At 39.8% G+C, this 26,957-nt stretch overlaps 1 protein-coding gene across 2 annotated transcripts; it reads left to right on the top strand.

Annotated features, from left to right (window-relative positions):
• The first annotated feature begins 1,975 nt into the window (after positions 1-1,975).
• CASP7 (caspase 7) lies at positions 1,976-24,229 on the top strand. 2 transcript variants are annotated; one of them, XM_054382270.1, is made up of 7 exons: positions 1,976-2,088; positions 6,472-6,474; positions 19,420-19,568; positions 20,859-20,987; positions 21,469-21,644; positions 23,158-23,296; positions 23,940-24,229. In XM_054382270.1, exons 1-7 carry the CDS (start codon positions 1,976-1,978, stop codon positions 24,161-24,163), a joined length of 933 nt encoding a protein of 310 aa, XP_054238245.1. In that variant the 3' UTR covers positions 24,164-24,229. The 2 variants fall into 2 exon arrangements, with proteins under 2 accessions (XP_054238245.1, XP_054238244.1); XM_054382269.1 differs by lacking the exon at positions 6,472-6,474.
• Positions 24,230-26,957: the final 2,728 nt, after the last annotated feature.

The raw sequence follows: 26,957 nt of genomic DNA, 5'->3' as shown, positions 1-26,957 counted from the left end.
CGGCTACACAGTGGGATGTCGTAATTAGCAGAGATGCAACACACTGAATAATTGGAAAGATAGAAATGCCACTGAAGCCTATATAGGGGAAAAAATGTCCTTAGATCTAGACAATCTCGTGTCACCATGACACTTAAGGCTCTTCTTTCACAGGGGTGTGACCCGGCACAGCTATCAAAAAGCGGTAATTTCCTTTTTGCTGTGATGAAGCCGTCATTACCAGAGAAGCGACGAGGGCCCAGGGACAGTGCCAGGAGAGCGGGCACGGGAGCGGGGCGGGAGGAGCACTCGCTTGCTCCAACCCCAAACCCGCCTCACCCAGAGGCCAGGCGGAAGGCGGGACAGGCGCGGGCTGGTGGAGCTCGCCCCTCCCCACGGCCAGCCGGGCCCCGTCCCGCCGCTTTCGCTTTCTCTTCTGTCTCGCTGGAGGCCAACACTAAGGCAAGCCACGGTTTCTTCTCGGCCCCCTTCCCCTCCGCGTCGCCCTGGCCACCCTCCCTGCTCACTTAAGGCTGTCCGTTCCGCTTCTCTGCGCCTCAGGCCCTGCCCGCCAGCTTCCCACCCTCCCATCAGCCGACTGCCGTCTTCCCGCTGCCCCGCGCCTTTTCCCCTCCTGTCCTCTCTGTCCCCAACCCGTCCCCTCTGGCCGGCAGCTCCGGGGCCCTGCCTCGCAGTTCTTCCTTCCACCCCGCGGTCCTTCTTGTGGGACTGCCCCCGCGCTCTTCCTCGGCTCCCTTCCTGCCCCCCTGCGGCCTGCGCATTCTTTGAGTCTTGTATTTTATCCGAATCTAGACCCCAGCCTTGGTGCGCTGTGGTTACGCCAGGGTTGCTCAAGAGCCGCAGTTTGTGTGATGGACCCTGGCTGGGGCAATGCTGGTGGCCATGTAGCTGCAGCGCCCAGCCAGCGGGCTCTGAACTGCTGCAGTCACCAAGGTGGTTTTCAAGCTACGTGTAAACATATATTTTTACGTGTAATTGTATTATAAATGCAAGGTTAATCTGCCTACATATGGAGAAGGGGCAGGAGTTACAGCTGCTTTTCCTCACGAAAACCTTGGTCTGGACAAGTGGCTCAGTGCATCCCACCACAAGTGTAGATCCCGTGCTGCCATCTCTCCACTGCTCTTCTTAGACTGCGCTCTGCTGGTGCAGGTCGTTGCACCATCAGAAAAATTACACCTTGTAATTTACTGATGGCTTAACGATCTGAATAACCATCCTGAGTGGCAGCTCACAACATGGAAGAAAATGAGAAAAAGACCGTTTTCTTTTTCATCAAGAAAAAGTTATTAGATTAGCTCAGCCTTGTCTAGCAGTGCCTAGTGTCACCTTTGAGATGAGTGAAGATGTTCTAAGCTTACGCTGGAGTAACAAAAAATACAGTACTGGCTCAAGTGCAACAGTTTGTGTAAGAGCCTTCTTTTAATTGCTAAATAACACTTCATAACTGGAGTTGTGGTTTGCGTAACAACTGCGCACAGTAATCATGAGAAGGAAATGAAATGCATATTGAATGTTGATGTAGACAAAACAGAGAAATGAAAACCTAAGATCCTGTCCATGAAAGATAATCCAGGGTTATTATGCACTTTTGACTGTATATGCAAATGAAAACAGGAGCTCTCTGAATGTCTCATTACTGGATAGGATTGCAACTACAAATATTTTGACATTAGTTGTTGTTGCTTGCTTCCTGTTAAATGTTTGGGAACTAGTAATGAGATCTTGCACCATAAAATTTCTTTTTTTCTTACCTGCATTTTAGAGAGTGGTACTAGACAAGTCCCTTTTGGTAGCTGCCACAGTGTAATAGAGATGGCTGAAAAAGTGCAATGATGCCAGATTAATCTATAGCCATTCTTACTTGAAGCAACCTTACATGTATCTGGTTTAACAGTTTGGTTTGTAGAGGTATGTCTGATATTTCATGTATGTTCATTGTGGGACACTTACATTCTTGTGCTTTTATTTGTAGATGTTGGAAGATCAGCATGTTGATAGCTCTGCTCAAGAGGGAGGTGATGAAGATCACGGTGATGTAGTTGATGCAAAGCCAGACAGAAGTAGCAGGTTCTTAATTTTTGGAAAGTAAGTTGCTACTTTTGTTCATGTTATTGTTGTATCTGCTGTCATACTGCCCTGCTAATGGGATTTTGGTGTTCAGTTTGCTATGTCCATGATGTCATAGTAGTTCTGGATAGGGAGATGAGTTTGTTGTGTAGGTTTAATATATCTGGTCTGTACCTTAGACTTTCTCTATGTAGTATCTCCCTAGAGAGAGACCTACAGTATCTCCCATAAGCTTTATTTGGTAGTCAAGAGACCACTAAACTCATTTAGCATCTTAAGCACTGCCCTTTGGTGGAGCTGGGAATTAAATATGCCATTAATTATCTATTTTACTACATTCAGCTCAACTAATCTCCTGCATCATTGGAATCCCCTGCTGACTATTTAGTTGGTTTAAAGCCTGGATGTGCCATCTAGGTTGTAGCACAAAGAAACCTCACTGAGACTAGAGATGTAGCCCATTACAGAATAAATTAAAAGCCTTTCATTTTAGTCTCAGTGAAGCATAAGGTTACTTTCATTATAACGTTTAGGAAGCAAGAGCTGTGTATTGCTTGTTTGTTGTCCTGAGAACACTAGATAAATGCAATTGAAAATGCAAAACGTGAAAAATAATTTTTTTTTTCAATTTTACAATTTGAAATACAATTTAGAAATACTGTTGAGTGTCAGCAAATGGCTGCTTCACATTGTGAACTTCATGGATTTAGGAATATTTTATTAGAGGTGTTTATTACAAAGACTACTGTATTTACAGAGAGGTTTGAATTTTTTTTTTAACTATTGGACATTCATGGGAAGTACTACCATGATTCTATGATTCAAGTGAACAGTATAATTCTAAGAAAATACATTGAGAATATAATTTTAGTTTTGCTCCTTATTATATGAGTCTAACAGAGGTAATGAATCTGTGAGAGAAGTGAAGATGCCTTAGTCTTAGAAGATGTGCTCTTAAACAAATCTCTTTGTGTCTAATTTTATCATCCCTCAAATATGATTTATGATGTCCATGTGTAATACTAATTTTAACAGAATCATGGAGTGCAAAATAGATAATTAGTCTCTAAATCTAGCCAAACATTTTTCAAAAGTTTATTTTAAACTTTATAAAATGTGTGTTTAATGTCTGAATTGATTTTCTTTATAAGAGGTGATATGCTAATACTGTTATTAAATTATGCAACTGGAAGTTAATCATTCCTGAAGGAAAGGCAATAATCAGCATTTCTATCACTTTTTTTTTTTTGTCTAGAAGAAAAATTTCAAATAATTTGGCTATGCATCAATTTGAGGCATTCATCTTTTAGGAGCTCCTTGAAGATAGAATTTGAAACATTTTTCTTTAGAAGTAAATTGCACAGATTAAATATGGCTAATTGAGAAAATTCAACTTAGCATTTGCAGGAAAGAAAGAAAAAAGTCTGAGAAATCTTTCAGTTTTTGAAGAAGATGATGGTTGCTGAAAGAGGAATGAACTGGTTGGCAGCAAGGGTCTTAAAATTACAAGCGCGGTGAAAAGGTCTCTGTCTTCTAGAAACTAAAACTCTTTGGCCTGAAGGAAAATAGGAGAAGTTTGTGAGAGGATAAAGCAAAATGAGATATGATCTAAATTCAGTGACTGTAATGGAGAAGGAGAAACTGCTCTGGCAGGGGGGTTGGACCTGATGATCTCTTGAAGTTCCTTCCAACCTCTGATATACTGCTGGAGAGAATCCAGTGGAGAGCCATGAGGATGATTAGGGGACTTGAGCAGCTCCCCTATGAAAAGAGACTGAAAGCCCTGGGGCTATTTAGTCTTGAGAAGACTGAGAGGGGATCTGATCAATGTCTATAAATATCTGAGGGGTGGGTGTCAACTGGAGGGGGCCAGGCTCTTTTCAGTGGTTCACAGTGATAAGACAAGGAACAATGGGTTCAAACTTGAACAGAGAAGATTTCAGCTCAACATGAGGAGAAACTTCTTTCCAGTGAGGGTGACAGAGCCCTGGAACAGGCTGCCCAGGGGGATTGTGGAGTCTCCTTCTCTGGAGACTTTCCAAACCCACCTGGATGTGTTCCTGTGTGGACTACCCTAAGTGATGCTGCTCTGGCAGGGGGGTTGGACCTGATGATCTCTTGAGGTCCCTTCCAACTTCTGATATACTGTGAGACTGTGAATAGAGAATGATCTTTTCTTGTGCCTCACAGGAAATCTAGAGGACATCCAATCAAAAGTTCACGCAGTAGATTTAAAGCAACCAAGTAAGATGTGATTTTTTTTCCACAGTGCACAATGCAGTTGTAGAACTTATAGTCACAAGGTATTTAGATGTTAAGATTTTAGATGACTTCAGAAGAGATTAGGTCTATTCATAGAAGAAAGGTCCAGTGGGAATATTGATGTTAAAGTTTTTAGTGCAAGATGTTCCTAAATCAGCACTGTTTGCTTTAATGTTTCCTGTGCAGTACTTTCAATGAAATTCTACACTGTATTTCATCTGTTGTTGCTGAAAATTTATAAACTCAATAGGAAAACAAGTAACTTGTGTTGTTAAATAGACACATTAGTTTAAGGAGAACAGTGATAAACTGAATTCAAAGCCATGCAGAAAGACCAACTGTTTCCAGTAGCTTCACCACTTCAATTCATCATTCTCTGGCTGTGACTAGAGATTCATCTAGCACAAATCTTATTCAGCACAGCACATTTATTTCTTACCTGAGGAGTCCGTGAGCCTGCCCACCCATGGAGGTCATAAGGCTCAGAACAAGCCAAGGACTTGGCAGGTTCTTCTGGCTGCACTACGGTTTAGGGGAATTGTTTTCTACATATTTCCTGTTGCTTGAAAAAGTGCTAGTGCTTAGTTAATGTCGCTGTCTGGTGGGGATAAGAGTCGAAAGAACCAAGTTAGTGGTGTTTGGGTTAAGGGCTTTTAGCCACTAGATGGCAGGAGAGTATCAATTTTGTATACTGCAAAGCGGGAGAAAGGGAGAGTTTCAGTTGAGCAAAAATTTGTCTTTCAGAAAGCAGAAATAGCAGGCGAGCCTGTGCAGGACAGCATTTTAAAACATGGTTAAACAAAGGTTGCATGAGGATTTCAAATGTGTATTTTCACTCTTATGTGATAGTTAAAGAAATTATTATTTTTATTTTCCCCATAGAAATTTTTCTTGTCTATGCTGTATATGCTCCTTTTGAGGCTTTAAAAATAGTCTCACTTCTCCACAGGATGACTTAATATCTTTATTTGGTATCTTTTGTCTTTTATTTGGGAATTCTTTTAGGGAGAACAATAGTAGCAAACCTCTTTTAGCATCCAGAAAACATAACATGAAATGAAATCTGTGCTTCCACTCTATTACATAAAGGTAGAATTTCTCTTCTAATTAAAGCTGGGTTTGGGTTTTATTTATTTATTTGTTTGTTTATTTAAGCTGCATCTGAAAATTCTTAAGGCTTGGTAGAATCATGATTGTACTCTCAATCATCATGAGTACTTGTGGTTTCAGTGTGGAAGCATAAGAGGGTGTTTGTTAGTAGTATCTAAGTACCAGTTGTGTTCTAATTTAATTCTGTAGAACTGTTTTTCTCTTGGTTACTTTTATCTAGTCCAGTTTTACTTACTCCAGTTTGTACCTTAGTCTGTCTTGTAACTAGATGTTGATCTTTCCTTTTGCTATCCTGATTCCAAAAGGTAGCACAACATAACTTTTAGTTTGAACTTTGTGGGCTCTGCTTTGCACAAGCTAAATATCAGTGTATTTTGCCCCAAAGCAGTGAACATAAAATTTGAGAAGCAATAGGTTCTGGCAGCTGTAGTCTGTGAAAGTTAATTCCTAGAAAGACAATAAAGAGCTTTTTACACAGACCAACAGAGATCTTTCATTCTCTTGGCTCTCTTCTAAGCCACAGGTTGTTTTTTTAAATCTTTTTATTGTTGCAGTTTTTGTTACATTTGGAACTCAGTATCTGGAGAGCACTGAAGTATAACAATTAGTGAAAATTCTGGTCAGTGCTTGTACTTTCCCTTACATGCTTACTGGATGTACACATAGGAAATGCCCAAGTATCTTGAAATAGTGTCTAGACTAACTAAAGTGTAGGAACTCATTCATTAACAGTCAACATTTGTTTCCTGTTACCTTAGAGACTTTATCTTGTGAGGCAGAGCAAACACTGGGTTATCTATAAACTGTATCTGGAACAATCACAACAGTGAGTCAAGGATACTAATTCCTTCTCAGTGTAGTAGTTTATTGCCTTCATTACAGCAAACTCTGGGCTGTCATCATACAAAATTTGGAGGAAAGCGTGACACCACCCGTGTGTGGTGTCATTTTTTTAATCTTTCAAAGGAGTCAAAACCAATTTAAGTCTGATTTATAACAAACCAAAACAATTTAAGAGTAAATACGGAGGAAGTAGTTCTGTGAATTAAAATACAAAGAGGTTTTGTAACCTGTGCATGTTAATTTGCATTATTTTCTTAGCCATATTCATTGTGTAAATATTGCAGTAATGATGCATCAGGTTTTGAGAGATGGAAGAAAGATGCATTACAGAATGAAGTCTGCTGTCCCACCTCCATCTCAAGATCAACTGTATTTTCCTACACTTTTGCACAGGAACAGTGATAGAGCGATGGGAGCTTGTTTTCCACTTGTCAGCAAAGGTAGATCAGGCCTGCATGACCTCAGCTTGCAGGGTGAGAGCTATGAGGGTTTGAATAGCCCCATAGAAAAGTCCAGCGTGACCCACTGCTGACACATGCGAATCTTTGGGCCTGAGCACACAGAGCATCCTGTTTCACTCTCCAATGTAACCCTGAGCATGGTGGGCTCCTAGCATTAGCAAAGAGGATTAGACTTGCTCTTGAGGACAAGCTGAAGCTGCTTTCAGATGCAGTGTGGAGTACCATTTGATGATGAGCCAAGGTACTGTAGAATGTTATTCTCCTTCCTTTTGTGCCACTTGTTTGGAAATCTCATGAATGAATATCCTAAAAGAGTTTAGTTTCAGTGCTTATATCAAGCTAATTGTAACTCTGCTGGCATTTTGCAATTGCTAATCCTGGCCAGAGCATTCTATGAGAAATAGAATTTGGAGGAGGTTGCTTTATTTTGAGTCATTTTCCAAGCAGTCTATGTAGCAATATATATATACACACACCTGATTATTGATTTTAGTACCTATGAACAGGTAACAGAGGCTTAATCATATATTGGCAGTTGCCTGCTTGCATAATACTACCTAGTGTATGATCATAAAAGATTTCAGTTTCCAGAACACCTACAGAAAGTATGTACATGAAGGTTTTCTAGAACTGAGCAGAAAGCCTTTCAGCAAGTAATCCTCTTTATTTGTAAAATTTTACCTTTTTAATGTTATTTGACTACTATGTTGCATACAATATTGTGAGGCCTACGCAGCAGAAGGCAAGGCAACTTGTTAGGAAGCTGAGTTACAAATTGATGGTTGAGAGTTTAGAACTTGCTCTGTTTTGATGCTCTGCTGGAGGTGTTACACCACAATATTGTCATTTAGGTTGTAAATGATACTTAAAAGACTGCTACCTTTTTAGCTGTTACAAAACATGGACATTATTAGACATAATAAATACTCTCTGATGAAACTTTTTTTATAAAGTGTAGCTAGCTAAGCCTCACTCCACTTTGTCTGCTTTATTTGTATGTAATAATAAAACTGCAGCCACGGTTTTGATTTGAATTATGTTTGGGCCATCACTATCACATAGTTAAAAGCAGAGGAAGACATGTTTAGATGTCACTATCAGAAGTCCAGAGATACATATAATACACAAAGTATGCCAGAAGTGGTAGTCTGAGGCTTGCTTTGTCAAACTGTTCAACTGCTTTCATTGCACACTGAGTTCCCAATTGTCCTGGTCTGGGTTTCTCTGTTTTCAAAGTTCTTAGAGAAGATTCTCTCTCTTAATTGGAGATGAATCTGAAGCTGAAATGGGACAAAAATGCAACAATAGTAGCTCAGGGTATGAAAAATGTCTTACAATGAGGAATTTAAAATGCATTTAGTTCCTCTAACTGAAGTTGAAAGATAATTTAATTGTACTGTATGAACATGTAGTGTACTATACAATTATATATAATGTACTATTCAAATATATAGGTGATGGAAGATCAGAAGATAGGAGGCACTTTTTCCAATGAATTCATAACAGATCTTTTTAAAAGAAGTTATAAACGTAAAAGATACTCTGCAGATTGAACAGAAGCAGCAGGTTTGTAGAAACTACTGACAAAGGGCTTCTGGCTTGCTTTGCAACTAAGGGACCAGATGAAAAGTGTGCTCACACTCAGGTGAGTCAGTTACTGTAGTTAGCATGTTGGCAGCTCACTAGTTGATTTTGTTCATCTCTGAAACTGTTGCAGCTGTGAAGCTTTATGGTAGTTGAGGCCTTAACATGATTCAAGCTATTGTGGTTTCATAGGAACATACAAATAGCCATTGCTGTGGGTCAGCTGAGTAGCAGCAATGTGATAAGATGTGATATCTTAGCTGTTAGGCTTTAGGTCCCAGAGCTCTTTAGGGTTAGAATGAATGGATCAGGTGCAGAAGAGGGCCACAAAAATGATCAGGGGGTTGGAGCACCTCTGCTCTGAGGACAGGCTGAAGGAGCTGGGGGTGTTCAGCCTGCAGAAGAGAAGACTCCAGAGAGACTTAATAGCAGCCTTCCAGTACCTGAAGGGGGTCTACAAGAAGGATGGAGAGAGACTCTTTACAAAGGCCTGCAGTGACAGGACAAGGGGCAATGGATTCAAACTAGAGAAGAGCAGATTTAGATTGAATGATAGGAACAAATTCTTTACCATGAGGATAGTGGAACACTGGAACAGGTTGCCCAGCGAGGTGGTTGAGGCCCCTTCTGTGGAGGTATTCAAGGTGAGGCTTGACAGGGCTCTGGGCAACCTGATCTAGTTGAGGATGCCCCTGTTGAATGCAGAGGGGATTGGCCTAGATAACCTTTGGAGGTCCCTTCCAACCCAGACCATTCTACAAATTTGGGGAAATGCTGTATTCTGTGGACTGCACCTTGTCATTTTTGCAGTTGACATTAAAAAGTCATGTGCAGGCAATGGCAGTTTTCTCTCCTTGAGGAAGCTAATATGCAGCAACCAAAGACAGGAATTTGTTCCTGGACTGAGATCCACTGTAAACCTCCACAGTGGACAGTAAGAATCCCTTTATTTCAAGCATATTTTTCCAGGAAGCTCATGGCAGTAAGCTACTACACTCTGGACATAAACATTGTGCAGATGTGCACTCATTTTCTAGTTGCATTACACTACTGTCACCCTGGAAAGAAGCCATGAGATCTGAAAAACAAAGGCCAAGACATACGGAGTTACTTTCACAAAGTTATAGCAGGATTCACACTAGGTGGTCCATACAGAGCACAACTAAGCGGCTCTTACTGGATGACAGAACATATCCCCTTCAGCTGAGCAATTTGTTCTGTTTAACAGAATCACAGAATGTTAGGGGTTAGAAAGGACCTCCAGAGATCCAGTCCAACCCCCCTGCCAAAGCAGGATCACCTAGAGCAGACCACACAAGAACACATCCAGGTGGGTTTGGAAAGTCTCCAGAGAAGGAGATTCCACACCCTCCCCGGGCAGCCTGTTCCAGTGCTCTGTCACCCTCACTATGAAGAAGTGTCTTAACTGAGCAAATTGTAGCTAGTGTGTAATAGTTTTATAGCTGGTGTTCTGTTGCTGTAAGTGATAACAGCATACTACAGGAAACATGGGGAAATGCCAGGGTTTCTTAAAATACTTCCTTAAAAAGGCATTTTGTTTGTGAATTTTCTGCAAAATCTGTAACACTGCTGCTACACAGGTCATAGTAGGAACAAAAGTAGGTTTTTTAATATAATACTGGGCTTTTGTGATGAACTAACTCAATCCTGCTTGAACTAGGAATTTGTTAATGATAGTTGAGGTCTCTCCCTGCTCTATTATTATCTTTATTGAATCAAGGAAATAATCCTGTTGTTTACCTAACTCCTTTCTTTCAGGACGGCTACAGCAATATTTTCCTTTCAAAATTATCCGGTTTAGATGGTTGTTGGGGAAGTTTTATTTTCAGTTTTGTGTGGCCACTTTTCTTCCATCTTCTAAACAATGACTTTCTATTATGTTGAAAGGTGCTGATTTTAACAATAGATTTAAAGAAAAATTCTTTTGACATATTTTAAAAAAGCCTTCTAAGGACTGCTTGTACTGCAGGTAGTAGTCTGTCAAAGACAGCAATTATTGCTAATAACTTTTTGTAGGGAAATGGAAAGTATGCAGTATTGACTTGAACTTTCTTCTCTGTAATTAGTATTGCCCCTTCTTTATCAGGAGATTTTTGCTCCAGCTATTAAGCTGGTTTTCAGTTTATCTAGTGGCACATAATTTGGAAGCCTGAGTAACCTTGTGAGGGGTAGTATTTATTTTCTTTTTTACAGTTATATATAATGTCTCTCAAAAATAGTCCTTCGTAAGGTGTTTTCTGTCTGAAAAGAGGGAGATGGCAGCTGTACCATTACAGGTTAGGTGGTGACAGGATTGATTGGGATATTGACAAGGGGACAGAGCTCAGCAGGTTTGCTGTTGATACCAAACTGGGAGGCTTGGCTGATACACCTGAAGGCTGTGTGGCCATTCAGCAAGACCTGTGCAGACTGAGAGCTGGACCAAGAGGAACCTAATGAGGTTCATCAAGGATAAGTGTAAAGTCATGCATCTGGGAAGGAATAATAAACTGCACCATTACAGGTTAGGAGGTGATCTGCTGGAGAGCAGCCCTGTGGAGAAGGACCTGGGAGTCCTGGTGGATAGCAAGTTATCCATGGGTCAGCAATGTGCCCTTGTGGCCTAGAAGGCCACTCCTGTAAGAGTGTGTCTAGTGGATCCAGGGAGGTTTTCCTCCCCCTCTACTCTGCCCTAATGAGGCCCCACCTAGAATATTGCTTACAATTCTGGGCTCCCCAGTTCAAGAGGACCAGGGATCTACTTGAGAGAGTCCAACGGAGGGCTACAAGGATGATGAAGGGACTGGAGCACTGCCTTATGAGGAAAGGCTGAGAGACCTGGGGCTTTTTATTCTGGAGAGGAGTTCTAATCAATGTCCACAAATATCTGAGGGCTGGGTGTCAAGAAGGAAGGGGCAGCCTCTTCTCACTTGCACCCTCTGATAGGGCAAAGGGCAGTAGATGTAAACTACAGCACAGAAGGTTCACCTCAACATGAGGAGGAACTTCTCTACTGTAAGGGTCACAGAGCACTGGAACAGGCTCCCCAGAGAGATTGTGGAGTCTCCTTCTCTAGAGACTTTCAAGACCCATCTGGATGCATTCTTGTGCAACCTGTGCTAGATTCTATGGTCCTTCTATGGCAAGGGGGTTGGACTCAATCTCCAGAGGTCCCTTTCAAACCCTAACATCCTGTGATATTCAGGAGAGATGGCTTGTGAGCCCATAGCATGACACTCGGGTTGGAAATGTAACTGGGATCTCCTAAGTGCCAATGTTTTCTGCAGTGGCTTTTGTTGGTGATTCTTATAGGCTTCCCTTAGTATTCTAGCATGCTTGGTGTGTCACCCAGGATCACACCATCAAATGCAGTGCAATGCAGTATTTGTATTTCGCCTTTATGGTTAATGTTTAGTCCTTATCCCGTATAATTTCCCAAACCCTTTCTACAAATTTGGTGGGATTTTAAATGGCTCTTATGCCAATAGGTTTTATTCACTGTTGAATTTCATGCAATCATTTCATTTCTTATGTCAATATACAGAAGACCTTGTTTTCAAAATAAGGTAGCTTCAAATCCAAAACCACCAGTACATCAGAGCTACCATATTATGTACAGTAAAAAAAAAAAAAAAAAAAAAAAGAAAAAATAATGCCCTTAAAGATGCTGACTTGGTCTAGTGGAAGGTGTCCCTGTCCATGGCAAGGGGGTTGGAACTAGATCATAGAATCACCAGAGTTGGAAGTGGCCTCTAAGGGTCATGTAGTTTAACCTCCCTGCTTCCCTCACCACCAGCCTTCACCTTCCCAAAGCAACCCCTGCTCCCTCTACACCACTCTCCACCCTGCCTAAACAGCTTCTGCTCCACCACCACTATTTTTACCTCCCTCCCAAAGCCAGGTGCAAGACCCTCAACCAGCCAAGATACTACACAGAGAAGCTCAGCCCCAGTAAGGAAGCCCATGGATGATATTAGATATCAACCCTATTTCTACATAGCCGGGGGGCCACCAGGCCCCCCGGCCTTTGAACCCCCATCCCAGTCACCCAGTGTGCACCATGGGCACTCACCAGTGATGAGAAGAGGATCCTTCAGCCCAGATGGGCTCAGCTTGGGGCTTCTGCCTTTCCTGGGGGAGGTTAAAAAGGGGAGTGGGTGGTAAGGGCAAAGTGGCCACACCTGGGGTGGGAGGAGACTCCAACAGAGCCCAGGTGCTCTGGGATTTGAGGGGAATAAAGGGGAGAAATTGGATGGAAAAGAGGCAGAGTGTGAAGCCAATGTTATTGAGAAAGAATAGCTACTACAAGCAACTAAGCAGATTATGCTAATAGTTTAATTTAGAAAGACAAGTGCTGGGAAAGGGATGAGTTTTTCTTTCAGATCACATGGAAAATTCATCTTCTGTGAGTGCCCCAGGGGATATGAGACTAGCAGAAGAGGTGTATCTTGCATATATCTGAATACAGCTTTGGACTGTGTCAATCCCTGCCAATGACAACTTAACTAGACTTAACTTGACATATGCTTCCCAAAGCATAGCTCTCTGCAAAGGCTATGAGCACTCACACTCTAACTTGTAAATGGAACAAATTTCTTCTAACATCATGAAGAAAGAGGGGCTGGGGATGTGTGCCTGCCTGTATCCCCTTTGTGTCATTTTAACAGAGTGCTTCTAAAGAGCATCAACACCCACTTAAAATTAGTACAAATGTTTCCTTCATTGGCTTGCTCTGAAGGAGTTTCCTTCTCTGGAGACCTTAAAAACCCACCTGGATGTATTTCTTTGCAGACTACCCTAAGTGATCCTGATCTGGCAGGGGGGTTGGACTCGATGATCTCTTGAGGTCCCTTCCAACCTCTGATATGCTGTGATACTGTGATAATTTATGCTTTCTGCAGTTTATCAGTAAAGGAATATTCATTTTTATAAAAGACAGTTAAGCAGTGAGACATTACTCTTGTCCAGAAATGCTGCTGCTTTCCCAACCTGGTGCAGTGTTAATGGGAAAAGGTAACAGGATAATCTATTATTTGTATTCTGCTCTAAATCTCCATGACACTTTACCAAAACAGATCTGACAAAGAACAAAGAGTCTGCCTTGAAGAACTTAAGATCTAAAAAGCTCTAGTCAGGTTTAACAAGTGCCTCTTGCTTGTTATTACCAATATAATTGTAATTGTAATTGTAATTACCAATAAACCAAAAAGGTTTCAAGACAAAAAAAAAATCAAAGAGGGGAGATTGTACAGTAATTAGAAGTGTACTAAATATGGTAAATTTAGACTGGATAAAAAGTATTGGAGCTGGATAAAAGTATTAAAGCTGACAGTTTGGAGAGAAGGTTATGTGGGAGTAAGACATATTAATGCATGATCTTCAGAAAGCATCAGATACATGAATAGACCACTAATTACTGAGACTAAGGTAGAAGCATAGAACAAAAGATTTAACCTCGATTTGTCTTATTGTTGATTGTTTTCTGTTCACTTCCTTGGAGGAGTAATTCCAAACTGGTCTCCAGCACACTCAATTTTACTACACATAGCTTGGTGATGGTTTGTGAAGTCAAATAGAAACCTTTTTGGATGTTTGCTGTCTATCCTTTAAACACCTATTAAAAAACCCCAAACTATCAAAAATTAAAATCCTTAAACCAACAAACAAACAAGCAAAATTCCCAAAACCAAAAATAGAATCCAGGATTTTTCCCAGGAAAGCAAACATAGCACTTGTAATGAGCAATATGTGCTTACAGTAATGGAAGGAGTGGGGGTTTTAGACAGAGAGCAGCACAGAACCACAAACTGCCTGCAATGAAACCAACAATATAGGTTATGTAAGTTACTTTAGAAGTCTTAAAACTAATATATTGTTCTGTACACTTATTCCACAGTACTCTTATATTGTTCTGTACACTTATTCCACAGTACTCTTAACTCAATGAGGACTTTATTCAATGGGGCCTTTAAAAAGGCCCCCAAATGTAGAAGTCAGGAGGAAACATCTCTGTTTTTTAGAACAGTTTAAAGATACCTTCATCCCACAATGTTAATTGTAGGAAAGTTCGGGTGGATGTTGATGGATTATCTGAGAAGATTTGTACTAGGGGCTTTGTCACTATACCACTGCTACAATCTGTTACCAGTCATTCAAAAATGATGCAGCATTGCACATGTAATAAAGAATCATACTAAGGTAAAAACTGTCACAATGTTCTATGCTATTTCTTATCAAGTAAAGCCCAAATTTACTGAATTCACTTCATGGAGCAAGAGTAAGATGGAGTTCCATTCTCTTGTGTGTACTTCAAATAGAAGTGAATATAATCAAAGGTTTCTCCACCTACCTCTGAATGTCAGCTTCCTTAAATTGAATGGTATCATCATTGCAGAATTTTTGTACCTGCTTACATTTTTCTGTACAGGAATAAAAGCCCCTAACTTTCTGGGAGAGAAAGGGACTATATCTGTTTTCAAAGGCCAGGTATCACTCTAATACCATTTTCAGAATTCATTTTGCTTAACACATTAATCTCTTCTCAGAAAAGCAAACAAAAGTGGGGGAGGGGAAGAAAAAAAGAAAAAAAAAGAAAACACAAAAAAGCTTCTCCCATCCTGTGAATGAGAACTGATCATGAAACTTGCCTTTATTCATCTAATCCTTTGGCTGTAAGCCTAAGTGACTTGTCTTTTCCAGGGAGAGCTACTTCTTCTGTGTACTTAGCATCACGTTGCTTTTAGGTCCAAGCTGCTCATGTTTTCAGAAGAGCCCTGCTGCCAGTTATTGTCATCCTCTTTTTAGTCACTGTTAATACTGAGATGTAGTAAATGGTCTGATCAGTTTCTATCCTAACAATTCCATTTTTTGTTCTTCATAGTTCCCTTTCACTAACTCTTCTCTTGAGAACTTTCCTCACGTTATGCTGGCACTCCATGTAGTTACAGCAGCCCAACTGTCTTAGAGCAGAAGGTTTGTTTACAGTCACTGGCCTCTACATGCTGCACAAAGGTAGACAATACCAGACTTACAGAGCTGACATGAATTCTGCAATGTGATGGGAAGTGAAGACCCTCCCAACAGAAATATATCACACTATAGTGAAGTTAAGCAGCTGGTTCTCACTGCAACACTCAGTACTTCGGAGGGCTGGCAGACCTGAGCCCAAGGGATGCTCTGTAGCAGGTGACAGATAATGAGAGACTGCAGCACTGAAGGAAGCCATTCTCCTACACAAGGATTCTTAGTATGTTGGTATGTCATACTAATATAGAGCAGCAAAGAAACTGCTGGAAGATTTCAATAGAAAGGAAACCAAAGGAGAAGAAATTTCACTGCTGACAGATATTGCTTTCAACAAATTTCTTATTGAACATAATCTTTAGGTGTAGTTGGATGTTAACAGTAGCTTTTGTTAGATCTTGATCCTTAGATCTTGATATTGTCTGTACTGAACTCATCATTTACCCCAAGTGTAGCAGAATAGAAAGTGTTGTGATAAGTAGCAGTTTTGTAGACAATCGTGTTCACTACTGGTGCAAGTGGTGTATCTCCATTGACTTTAACAGAATTCTAGCTACTCATGGTGATAAGAAATTCAGCACTAACTGTTTAAAAGTTCAATAACAAAATGGTAAATGGTATGGGTAACCTTCATTTTACATTTGAGAAGTGAGTAGTTGATAATAATGATTTTCACAGGGTTGACACTAATTTGAGGCTAGACTTCATGAAATCACATTCTCAGACATACTATTGTCAAGCCTAAGGCCTGGATTTAGAGACACAGTAAGGATGAAACTGTCCAACCTACATGAAATTGCCAAAGTGGAGCTTCAGTTTTGCTGAACTCTTGACCAAAGGGAGAGAATATGAAATATGTGAGAGCACTGATGGGAAGAATATTTCAGTCTAAGGGAAAGATCAGTGGCTACTAGTGGAGTGAGTGGTTAAAGCACAGTTGAAATTAAAGGCTGAAGAAAGACCAAACAGTAATAAAATTCAAGTTTCTCTTTAGTATTAGCAAGTTTGAATCCCAAAAGAGGGAAATTAAAGACACTAGATGTCAGAGAAGCAGAACAAAATAAAACTGAGGGCAGACAGTTAAAGCATTTTATACCAACACATAACTATACTTTGGAAACCCTTTCAAAAATACAGTGATTAGAAATCTTAGTAAAAAAAAAAAAGAGCAGTTGATATTTACATTGACTACATATCCAGTGCAAAGCTTTGCAAATAAAAATTTAGCTGGAAGGGTTTAGGCTTTCAGTTGTAAGCCAGCCTATCGAGAGAGCATTTCCCTTGAGGATTATGTGTTTTTTACTGTATTAGTCATTACTACAAGGTCTGATTTAACTTTTTGAAACTGCTGGACCCTTACACTGTCAGCGTGGTCCAGTCAGGCAATTCCCATATTGTGCTATGTTGACACAGAAAACTAAATCTTCAGAAGATTCCTCCCAGGACTGCAGGCTCGGGATGTGTGCACTTTGCTTCCTTATTTGTTCAGTTTGGACAGATACCAAGAGATTTCTGAAACATTTTGTTGTCTTCCAGTAAAGAAATAGTAGGTGTAACCCTACAAAGCATGCTACTGTTGCTTAGTATCTCATTAGCCTGTTCAGCTTGGAAGGATTCATTAGAACAAAACCATACTATCACTCTGTAAGGGAATGAGGAAATGCTGCAGTTATGTGTGGGACCATGCTAACAAGGCTTCTCTGTGACATTTGACATTGACTGGCATAGAGCTTCTGACATCCTTCTGGGAACACCAGCAGCAGTAGCTACATCCCTTAAACTCTTAAGTATTTCTGCATGAATAAGTGCAAACTATTGAACTCGGAAGTGAAGTGGTTTCAGAGAAGTTGTGTGGCTAGGTGTTTATGCCACTTAACCCCAGCTGCTATTTTCAGTGAGACTCTTTGTGGGCTAACATAACTGTGTGGTTTCTGGACTGGAATCAGATCACTTCCAGCATTTTAGGAGAGCAGACTGTGCAAACATGATATTGTACTGCTCATGTGGATCTGTCCCGAGTGTTCACAACTGTTCATGGGTTGGACATAAACAGAAATTTGTGTACAGTCCATTTGAAAATATCCTGTTGTGTGTAACAGCCACTGTTAGTGATACAGCTTTTTCAGAAAGTGAGTGAAACCAGATAAATCTGTACAAATTTGAGTCCAGTGTGGACTCAGGAAATTAACCTCTTTCATCAAATTGAGTGGTTATTTGTTGTTTTGAAATGACTTTTTCTCTCTTTGCTAGAGAGCTGTCTAATGATCTAGGACCAGGGGGAATTTTAGACTAAAATAAGAATTCAAGTTCTCTTTGAAAGTCAAATATAATATTAACATCATACAGCTGTGGATAATTCTTTAAAATGGTTAAAATCTTTTCTTGAGGCAAAGCATATTTAATTATTCCTCCCAAAACCCTCAAGAAGCGATATGCAAAAAGAATACCAATACTTGCAATTTGCCAGAAAAAAACACCCCACCTCTCTTTCCAGAGTATCAATCAGAATCCTCAAGTCAATACAATTAATTGTCTTCATTTGTGGTTTCTACAAGAGGAGATTGTAATAGGATGGATGGTCACATGTAAAAAGAGTACAGAGAAAAGCCTGCCAGGTGCAGCCATTTAATTTGTCCCTTTATAACAGAAAATGAATTGCAGTGGCATTTAAACATGGTGAGTCACCTAGAGGAGGTTTGTCATAGTTTCCTATTAGTCTTGTCCTTTAGTAATAAAAAGAAGAGGACACTTAAAAGCTAAAAGAGAGCAATGGTTGAATCAGGAAGGGAAGAAAGTAGGTTACCTAAACAACATTTCATCATTTTGCAGCCATCTCATGTCTACAGGCTGTTACTGAAACTAATAGCTTGGTTGTTCTTTAGAAAGATGGCAGAGTGAGAATATTGAAAGTATTTACAGTTACTTGTGCTGTGAAAGTAGGCTGTGTTTTCCTCTCAGACATCAGCAGTAAATACTATTGGAAGCAGGATGCTGGACCAAATAAGTAAAAGAGGTGCTGATAAATTCTTTGCCCTTCCCTGAGCATTGTTTCTAACTGGACTTTCTCCAAAGCTTGTTTATGGTTCTGAGCTTGAATCAGACCCTTTTTAGGCTCTCACTGTCTTCAGTTCTGCTTGAGGAGATCTTACCAACAGCTGAAGTCACCAAATAAAGTCCACCCCTAAAAAACAACATAATGGAGTTCCTCATGCTTATATTTCAGGTGTAATGCTGGCTGTAATTGATCTGTTCTTAATACTTTATTTAGAATAAATTGATGAGTAATGTCTGTGCTATCCCTTTTCATCTCTTCTTAATCCAAGGACTAATCCTAAAACTCTTGCATGTAGCCGGAAGGTCAGTGCACAGTCATATTAACAGAGAAACATTTATAGCCTGGTTTGGTTTGGTTTTTGGTTGGGTTTGGTTGGGTTTGGTTTTTTTTGGTAAGGTTCATGTATTGATGATTACACTAAAATGTGCTCACTGGTTTTGTGTAGATTCAGGCTGCTGTTTGGCAGATTGAGTTAAACCGTAACTTGTTCACATCTATAACCTTTATCAGTAGAAAGTACCTACTGCTCAGTCTTAATCTTCAGAGAATTCAGGGGTGATGGTGATTCAATAAACAAATCCTCCCACACCGTTGGGTAAACTGCATATCTTCTCGTGCTTGGAGTAGTTATTAAGGGAGATCTGTCTGTTTTTTCAGGAATTATTTATAGTAATGTAAAACATGTCCAGAACCACAGTCAGTGAAAAGTTACTGCCAGCCTGAGTTCACATTTAGGCTGTTTGTTTTATCTGTGGGTCAGGATCTGTGTGTACAACTGTTGGCTGCCTTTCACTCTAGAGTCATTTTACCATCATCTGAATCCAATCGTGTACAATAATCACCTCGTGGAAATCACAAGTTCTTCGTGCCTTGATTTGAAAGATGAAGAAAGAAAACAAACACTAGAGAAGAAAAAATGTTGGGTAGGGCTGCCTGGATGGTTTGAGTTAAAATAAATAGACAGCCTGCATGTGACTGACCACTAACAGTAATTTCATTTGGTTCACTTAGAAAAAAGAAGAATGGAGAAGAAGAACAGCCAAAGTCCTCTATCAGTAATCAGTACCGAATTGTTACACCCACATTCCAGTATAATATGGACTACAAGAAAGTTGGCAAATGTATTATTATAAACAACAAAAATTTTGAAGACAAAACAGGTAATGCCCATGCTCATTACAGAGCATTTTATCCTTAGGCTTGTCAAAAGTATTTTATGTTCAGGATGTGGAATGTTAATGAATATATTTATCCTTTTTTTGTTTTGGGAGACAGTTGTTCCCACGGTTTTTTCCTGTTCTTTTAACACTTAGAGTGCCTCCTTGCAGCTTCTTCTGTTTCAAACAGCATATCACTTTGCTCTGCTAACTTCAAACTAAACCTTTGTCCCAGTGTTTAAGGATGTGTTGTTAAAATTTGCAGCCCATGTTATAATTTCTCTGTCTCTGAGCTACAGCTACAAGATACAAAAGCTAATAGCTGTAGCTGTGCTCTGTTCACACTCCTGCATTTAACTTTTCAGACCATATACAGTTTTAAAGCAGACAGATACTTGTGCTATAGTTAACTTTAGAGGTCTTTTGCCTATACACTACGCAAACACATTCAATGAAGTGTTTCCTCCAAAGAATTTGCGTCCCTTTTATGTGGGTATCAGAGGGAAAGAGTCCAGCGCAGAGCCACAAAAAATGATTAAAGGAGTGGAACATCTTCCTTACGAGGAGAGACTGAGGGAGCTGGGGCTCTTTAGCTTGGAGAACAGGAGACTGAGGGGTGACCTCATTCATGTTTATAGACATGTGCAGGGTGAGTGCCAAGAGGATGGAGCCAGGCTCTGCTGGGTGATGCCCAATAACAGGACAAAGGGCAGTGGGTGGAAGTTGAGGCATAGGAAGTTCCATGGAAACAGGAGGAAAAATGTTTTCCCTGTGAGAGTGACAGAACACTGGAACAGGCCGCTCAGGGGGGTTGTGGAGTCTCCCTCTCTGGTGATATTCAAAACCCACCTGGATGTGTTCCTGTGCAATCTGCTGTGTCAGGAGGGTTGGACTGGGTGATCTTTCGAGGTCCCTTCCAGCCCTTAACATTCTGTGATTCTGTGATTTTCAACAGTTTTGCCTTGGGCTGCTTTATGCATGTATTACACTGCATAACCAAAGGGAGATAGAATCACCCATAGAGGTCCTCTGCTGCAAGGTGCTGGAGTTATGCCAACATTTTTCAGGAAAATATACATGTTAATGTTGAACTTAGACTGTTTTGCATTTAAGAAAAAAAATATACCTCACCGTTTATTTGCCATGTTGCCAATGCTGTCAGTGGGTTGTTTTAAAATCATGTCACTGGGACCTAGGTTAGGTGTATAATAAACCTAAAGATTCACCTTTGAACACATGAAATCTTTTGAATTGTGTCCTGTGCAGCCAACCTTATTCTTTGTTTTCTGGCAGGAATGGGTACACGCAATGGCACTGATAAAGATGCTGGGGACCTAGCTAAGAGTTTTAGAAACTTAGGGTTTGATGTTTACACCTACAATGACCGAAGCCGTGGTGATATGGAAAAATTACTGAAGCAAGGTAAAAATTTAGATTGATATGATTCAGAGTGAAAAAAGACCTCTGGAAGTTACCAGATCTGCTCAAAGCAGGTCAAATCAGAACAGATTGCTTAGGCCCCACTACATGCAATTTTCTAGATAGAAGGATTTAGTTCCTGAATGGATTAGGCTTAATCCCCTGCCTCTTCTTCAACATCAGTTTAGAAATACACAGTTTTCTTGTTGTATTAGGTGAAGGACCTGTCCTGTGTATTGTGTAAAGAGCCTTATCATATTAGATAGAGTCCAGTGGGTTAGGCTTGGAGTCAAGTGAAGGATGCATTCATGTGTTCAAGGTACTCATCCCAGACTAAAAATGTGGGTTGCCATCTTTATCCACTACTTCCTATGCCTTCCAGTAGAGAACCAATGTATATTTAGTCTGCGAAAAATATGCTTGCTAAATGTAATTTGCATTTCAAATGTTGCTTCCTTTTGGCTAAGAAGTATTTGATTTGTAGCTGCTGAGGAGAATCACAGTGATGCTGCTTGTTTTGCCTGTATCCTTCTAAGCCATGGGGAAGAAGGCCTCATCTATGGCACTGATGGACCCATGGCTATCAAGAGTTTGACTGCGCTGTTCAGAGGAGACAAGTGTAAAAGCCTTATAGGCAAACCCAAACTATTTTTCATTCAGGTAATAGCCCTAAGGTAAATATCCTATCCTACTGCTGCAGAGAGGAAAATATGCTCAGTTTGTTTTCTGCTCTAGAAGAGCCCCATGGGTTAACTGACTAAGTTTTGCTAGAGGTTTTATGACAAAAGAATGGGTTGAGAGCAGTTGACTGTGATGACTTGTTTTGTTTGTTTGTAAAAGACAACTTGCATACAAGATTCCACAAATGGAAAGAACACGTTGCCATTTGTCATGCAATTTTTGTCATGTAATTTTTTACATGATTTCTTTTTGTGTTTGGTAATACATGAACTTCAAAGATGAATTCCCTTTTGTGCAGGCAGAGCCAAGGACACTATGTGCTTATCAACAGAAATAATACAGCCCAGCTCTCACTGAATAAAGGCTGTCTCTACAAATTACTGCATTCTACTCAATATTTTTTCTTTCCCTCAGTAGCCTAAAAATTCATATTGTATTATTACATTAACATACAATGGATTGTATATTACTTAAACTTTTAAAGACAGCTGTTTCAAAGAGTACTAACACACCATGGGTCTGAATTAACTTTTTTTTTTAATAGTATTATGTATAATGTGAGCTGCAGCAGATGTGGTTTTCCCTAGGCTGTTTCATCAATTAATCCAAAACCTCAGAGTGGAAACCACCTTTATTTTAGACTCTTCATACTACTAAAATGATGTTTCTTTCAATTACAACTTTGGAATGGGTACTTCATTGCCTTTGAAATTACTTTAATAAAGGCAAACAACTCGTATTACATAAGCCCTACAAACTGCTAATTTTTTTGGCAAGAGCTGTCAGTCAGAGCTACTGCTCAAGGAATGAAACTTAACAGCCTGAACTGCTTTCTTTAGATAAGCCACATGATTAAGGGGAAATTAAGAATGAAAGAGAGAAATGAAAAGCCATTAAAAATGCAATGTACTTGAAATGGGTGGCCAGACACTGGAACAGGTTGTCCAGATTTTAAAGTCTTTGTGGAGATATTCCAAACCAATCCTGGACGTCTGCTGTAGCTGTCCCTGCTTGAGAAGGGGGATATGACTGGATGGTCTCAGGATGTGATTTTGCTTTTCTGTGAAATGTAGTGCTAAAGCAGTGCTTGTCAGGAACCAAAGGCATCGTGTAGTCTATGGTAAAGGAAATGTCCAGAAGTCACACTGGACAAGACACATTATATAGTAACTGAGTGCTGAGGATGATGCTAGACTAGTAATTAATGATGGTTACAATAAGCTAGTGCTGACTTGGTGCTTTGACAATCCACTGAGGTCCATAGCCTGCATCACCATTACCTCCCTTTACTCCATGGGGTGTATCTTTTAAAATGGGTAGGCTAGTAGCTATCACTGGGCAGTTGGGTATCCCCTAGAATTGCAATTCTGCTTCTAATACATGTAAAGTACTGCTTAAAACTTTATCCATTAAAAATGTTAATGAGCATTTATTTTTATGACACCTTGTTTCTCCTTATTGGACAAGTTCTCTTTGCCTTCATTGCTTTCAGGCATGCAGAGGCTCTGAATTTGATGATGGTATACAAACTGACTCTGGACCTGCAAATGACGCTCTGGAAACAGATGCCAATCCAAGATACAAGATCCCAGTAGAAGCAGATTTTCTGTTTGCATATTCCACAGTGCCAGGTAAAGAAAAGGAGGTCAGGGTGGGGATAGAAACCTAAAAACTTACCACCCATACTGGCTTGATTGTAGACTGACCCTCATTGATGGTACGTGGTGCCCTGAGGGACACAACGCTAAGGTCCAGTGTATGTTGTATCCACCCCTTTTACATCAGCTGTAGTGTAAGAGAAGAAAGCCTCTTACACTAGATAGAGGATCTGTCTGGCCCTAAACCAGGACACCAGATTTGGTGGGTGACAAGACACAGAGATTACGGGTGGGGAAGGCTGCACTATTTGCTGGGAATCCTAGCCTTCCATGTCCAAGTTCAGTGAGCGTGTTGAATGTGAAGGCAGGAAGAGGAACAACTACAGCACAAAAGTGTTAGAAATGAAAAGTGCAAAATCTTGCTACTTATAGTTTCCCGAATGAGCAATACAGAAAGATTTGAAGAATTAATACCCATTGTTCTCCACTTGAATCAAGTAGGATACGTGATACAAGTGATTAAAGTTCTATTTTCTCTGTGTGCATTGTTATTCTTTGCCCAAAATCTTTCACACAAATGAGAACTTACCTCTCTGCCATTCAATTCTTCATCCCAGGGTAATAAGAAAAACAGAAAAATAACTTAACATACTTCCTTATCTGTCTTTCCTGTAAGGTTATTACTCCTGGAGGAATCCTGGAAGAGGCTCCTGGTTTGTGCAGTCTTTGTGCTCTGTGCTAAATGAGCATGGAAAACAACTTGAGATCATGCAGATCCTGACACGGGTCAACTACGTGGTTGCCACAAATTTTGAATCCCAGTCAGATGATCCACGCTTCAGTGAGAAGAAGCAGATTCCCTGTGTGGTCTCTATGCTCACTAAGGAACTTTACTTCTGAAAGCATATTTTAATGCAGCCAGTGATGAAAGATCAGGATATGGTTTTGGGTGGAGATTTGATTATAAACTGGAGTTTAATAACAGAAATGTAATTACACTAGATTTTTATATTTTATAAGCTGGGGTATCTGGTGCAAGATTTTAAAGAAGAAATAAATGCTGTAGGTTAACCTGACAGCAAATATTTATTACTGTATCTTCATTTTTCCTTTAGTTTGGATATCATGATTTAGAGCTACTGAAGATGTTCTCAGAGTCCCATAAATGTTTATTCTAGAAAACAAATTGTAAATTAAGGAAAAAAATCAATTCGTGAGACTCCATCTTTTCTTTCACTGCTAGTTCATGGAACCATAACTTTCTCATAAATTTCCACAGACTATCATATTGTGGCTATGTCCAGTGATGAACCAGTTTGTAGCTACAGAAAAGAGTGTTTCCTAGTCTTATATATCCATTTCCTTTTTGTGAACATTATTAATGAAGACAAGTGGTTGCTCTGTGCTTAATCTGGAAGTCATTTTGCTTAGTTATCACTCTAGCATGAGATGGATAACTACAAAACCAATATTTGATCAATGATTTACCACAATGCTATGGAAATGTAACAAAGAGCAAAATCAGCATCTTTGTAAAAGATTGGCAAACTGTAATTGGGTGATGCTTTGTTAAAGCACCATTGCAAAGATTTTTCCTTGCAGGTGACAATGAACTGACTGAATGGCCTGAAACAGTGGTATTGAAGAAATAAAAAAATGGCTGCTCGTTGATTCAGAACTTCTGAACCAACAGAAAGTTCATGCCAAGGCTTTGTAATAAAATAGGAAAACCTAATGTGGAAATGATGGAATTTTATGTTCCAGTAGCAAATGTGTGTTTAGATACCACTTTTGTTTTTGAGGAATTTTGCCAAGACTTACTTGAATCAGAAACCAGAAGTGCCTTTTTAGTTACTGTACAGTCTGGGGTTTTTGTACTTTGGAGTTGTATCGATGATGTTTATATTCCTACTTTTTATATTCTCTTGAAAGTTGGCAGCTAGCTCAAAAAAAGTAAGTTTAACAATTTGGTTAAACTGATAAATGATTACTTGTTCACCCTTTTCCCAGTGAATGTACTCTCTACTCTTTTGAAATCTTCCCAGAAAATAAGTGCATGCTATTAATAGCCAAGTTACCAAACTGTTCAGTTAATTTTCTTTACAAACATTGTGGCATAGAGACGCATATATTTTTTTTCATAAGTCAGATTGACAGTTGTTTGAATCAAATAAATGATTGTTTTATGGATGTCTTGAGCATGAAATCAATAAAGACCCTTTTTTTTTTTTTAATTTCCTATGAATATCTGCATGCTTCTCACTCAATCTGCTGAAGTGAAAACCAACCAAAATACATCCCAAAACCTTTCTTGGACAAGCATGCAGATCGTCCTCAGCATCATTTCAAGATGAAGCTTACAGTGTCAGTTGAAAAGTAGTTCAGAAAAGTTAGCTGGCATTGGGTGACTTGGGTTAGACAGGTCACATCCTCTCTTAGGAGAAAAAAAATATTGAAAATATTTTAATGGAAATATCCTGATCTTATCCAGAGCTTAGTCTTGACCTGTTTATAAAATGTCTTCATACAGTAAACCATACAGTGGTCTAGCAGTTCCTATGAAAATGTTCTTCCTATTACTTCTGCCAAATAGCTCCATCTTAAACTGCTTTCTGGCATTAGAGGTTTTACCTCAAGATACACATCCAGTCAACATTTCAGTGTTCATTACTTTTCTGGAAGCTCTTCATGTCTTTATAGTTCATTAGTGTTTATTTGCTTAAGGTTTAGCCTACTTTCACGTTTCTGTTGGCAATATTCCTCTGTCTCCAAAACTATCCTTTTATTCAGCCAGATTGTAGTTCTGAAGTCAGAGAGCCTTGGGAACAGTAAAGAAGCAAGCAGGGGCTCTGAAACAGGTCATTTAAGTTTTTAAAGTAATGCCAAGGAATGTAACAGCTTAACAGGTAAGGAGCAAATTTCCTCTTGTGTAGTGCTTTGAGAATTATATAGCAAATTTCTCTTAGCTCAGAAGCATTAGGAAAATGTAAAAAGAACTAGAAATAGTCCCTGGTCCAGCTTACAAGAGACTGCTGAGTGAATCACAGGAGTTAATATTAGTGGGTTTTCTTTATGAATAGGAAAAACTATTTGCCCTATTGAACATAATGTCTAAACAAAGAAATATGTCTACGGGGCAGGTCTTGAGCAAATTTTGTTAAACATTTACCATGACAGATACTAAATGAGGACAGCCTGGGAATTTCCAACTAATGAGTGAAATGGTGGTTGGCTGTGTAAGAACTAAGACAAAGTGGTAAGGTTGTTTGAAGCTCTTCAGTGTTCTGATGTGGCAAGTCAAAAAGGGACTCTCAGCCTTTACAAGAGGTCTCCTGGTAAAGCAAAGGTTTCCTGGGAAAAGGTGATAGTATGGCACAAAGGAGCACAGCAGTTCTACCTGCTGGCTGACCACAAGAGGAAGAAGTTGAGACTCAATCTTAAACAACCTTCAAGCTAGTTCTAGTATCTGAAATATACAAAGATCTGCATAAAATTCCTAAAGTCAGCCACAGTGGAAAGCAATTTGGAAAGACCACTTACGGTAGTGAAAGAACGAAAGCATTCTCTCGTGCCAGGAGCAGTGTCTCTGCTCAATGGAGACCATATTCAAAAAATATTAACATAAGAGGAAAATTTCCCACTGACAGACATCACTCCTGACTGGTGATGTTTGCATGCCAAGGGCTGTGCCAGC

Source organism: Indicator indicator, chromosome 7 (genome assembly GCF_027791375.1).
Source record: "Indicator indicator isolate 239-I01 chromosome 7, UM_Iind_1.1, whole genome shotgun sequence".
Taxonomy (NCBI): Eukaryota; Metazoa; Chordata; class Aves; order Piciformes; family Indicatoridae; genus Indicator; species Indicator indicator.
This window is presented reverse-complemented; position numbering and strand designations above follow the sequence as displayed.

Excerpts from the sequence above, each read along its gene's own strand:
- CASP7 (XM_054382270.1), top strand. The coding sequence starts at position 1,976 with ATGTTGGAAGATCAGCATGTTGATAGCTCTGCTCAAGAGGGAGGTGAT. Across the intron at positions 19,569-20,858 it reads AAATTTTGAAGACAAAACAG|GAATGGGTACACGCAATGGC; the intron begins GTAATGCCCATG and ends GTTTTCTGGCAG. Across the intron at positions 23,297-23,939 it reads TGCATATTCCACAGTGCCAG|GTTATTACTCCTGGAGGAAT; the intron begins GTAAAGAAAAGG and ends CTTTCCTGTAAG.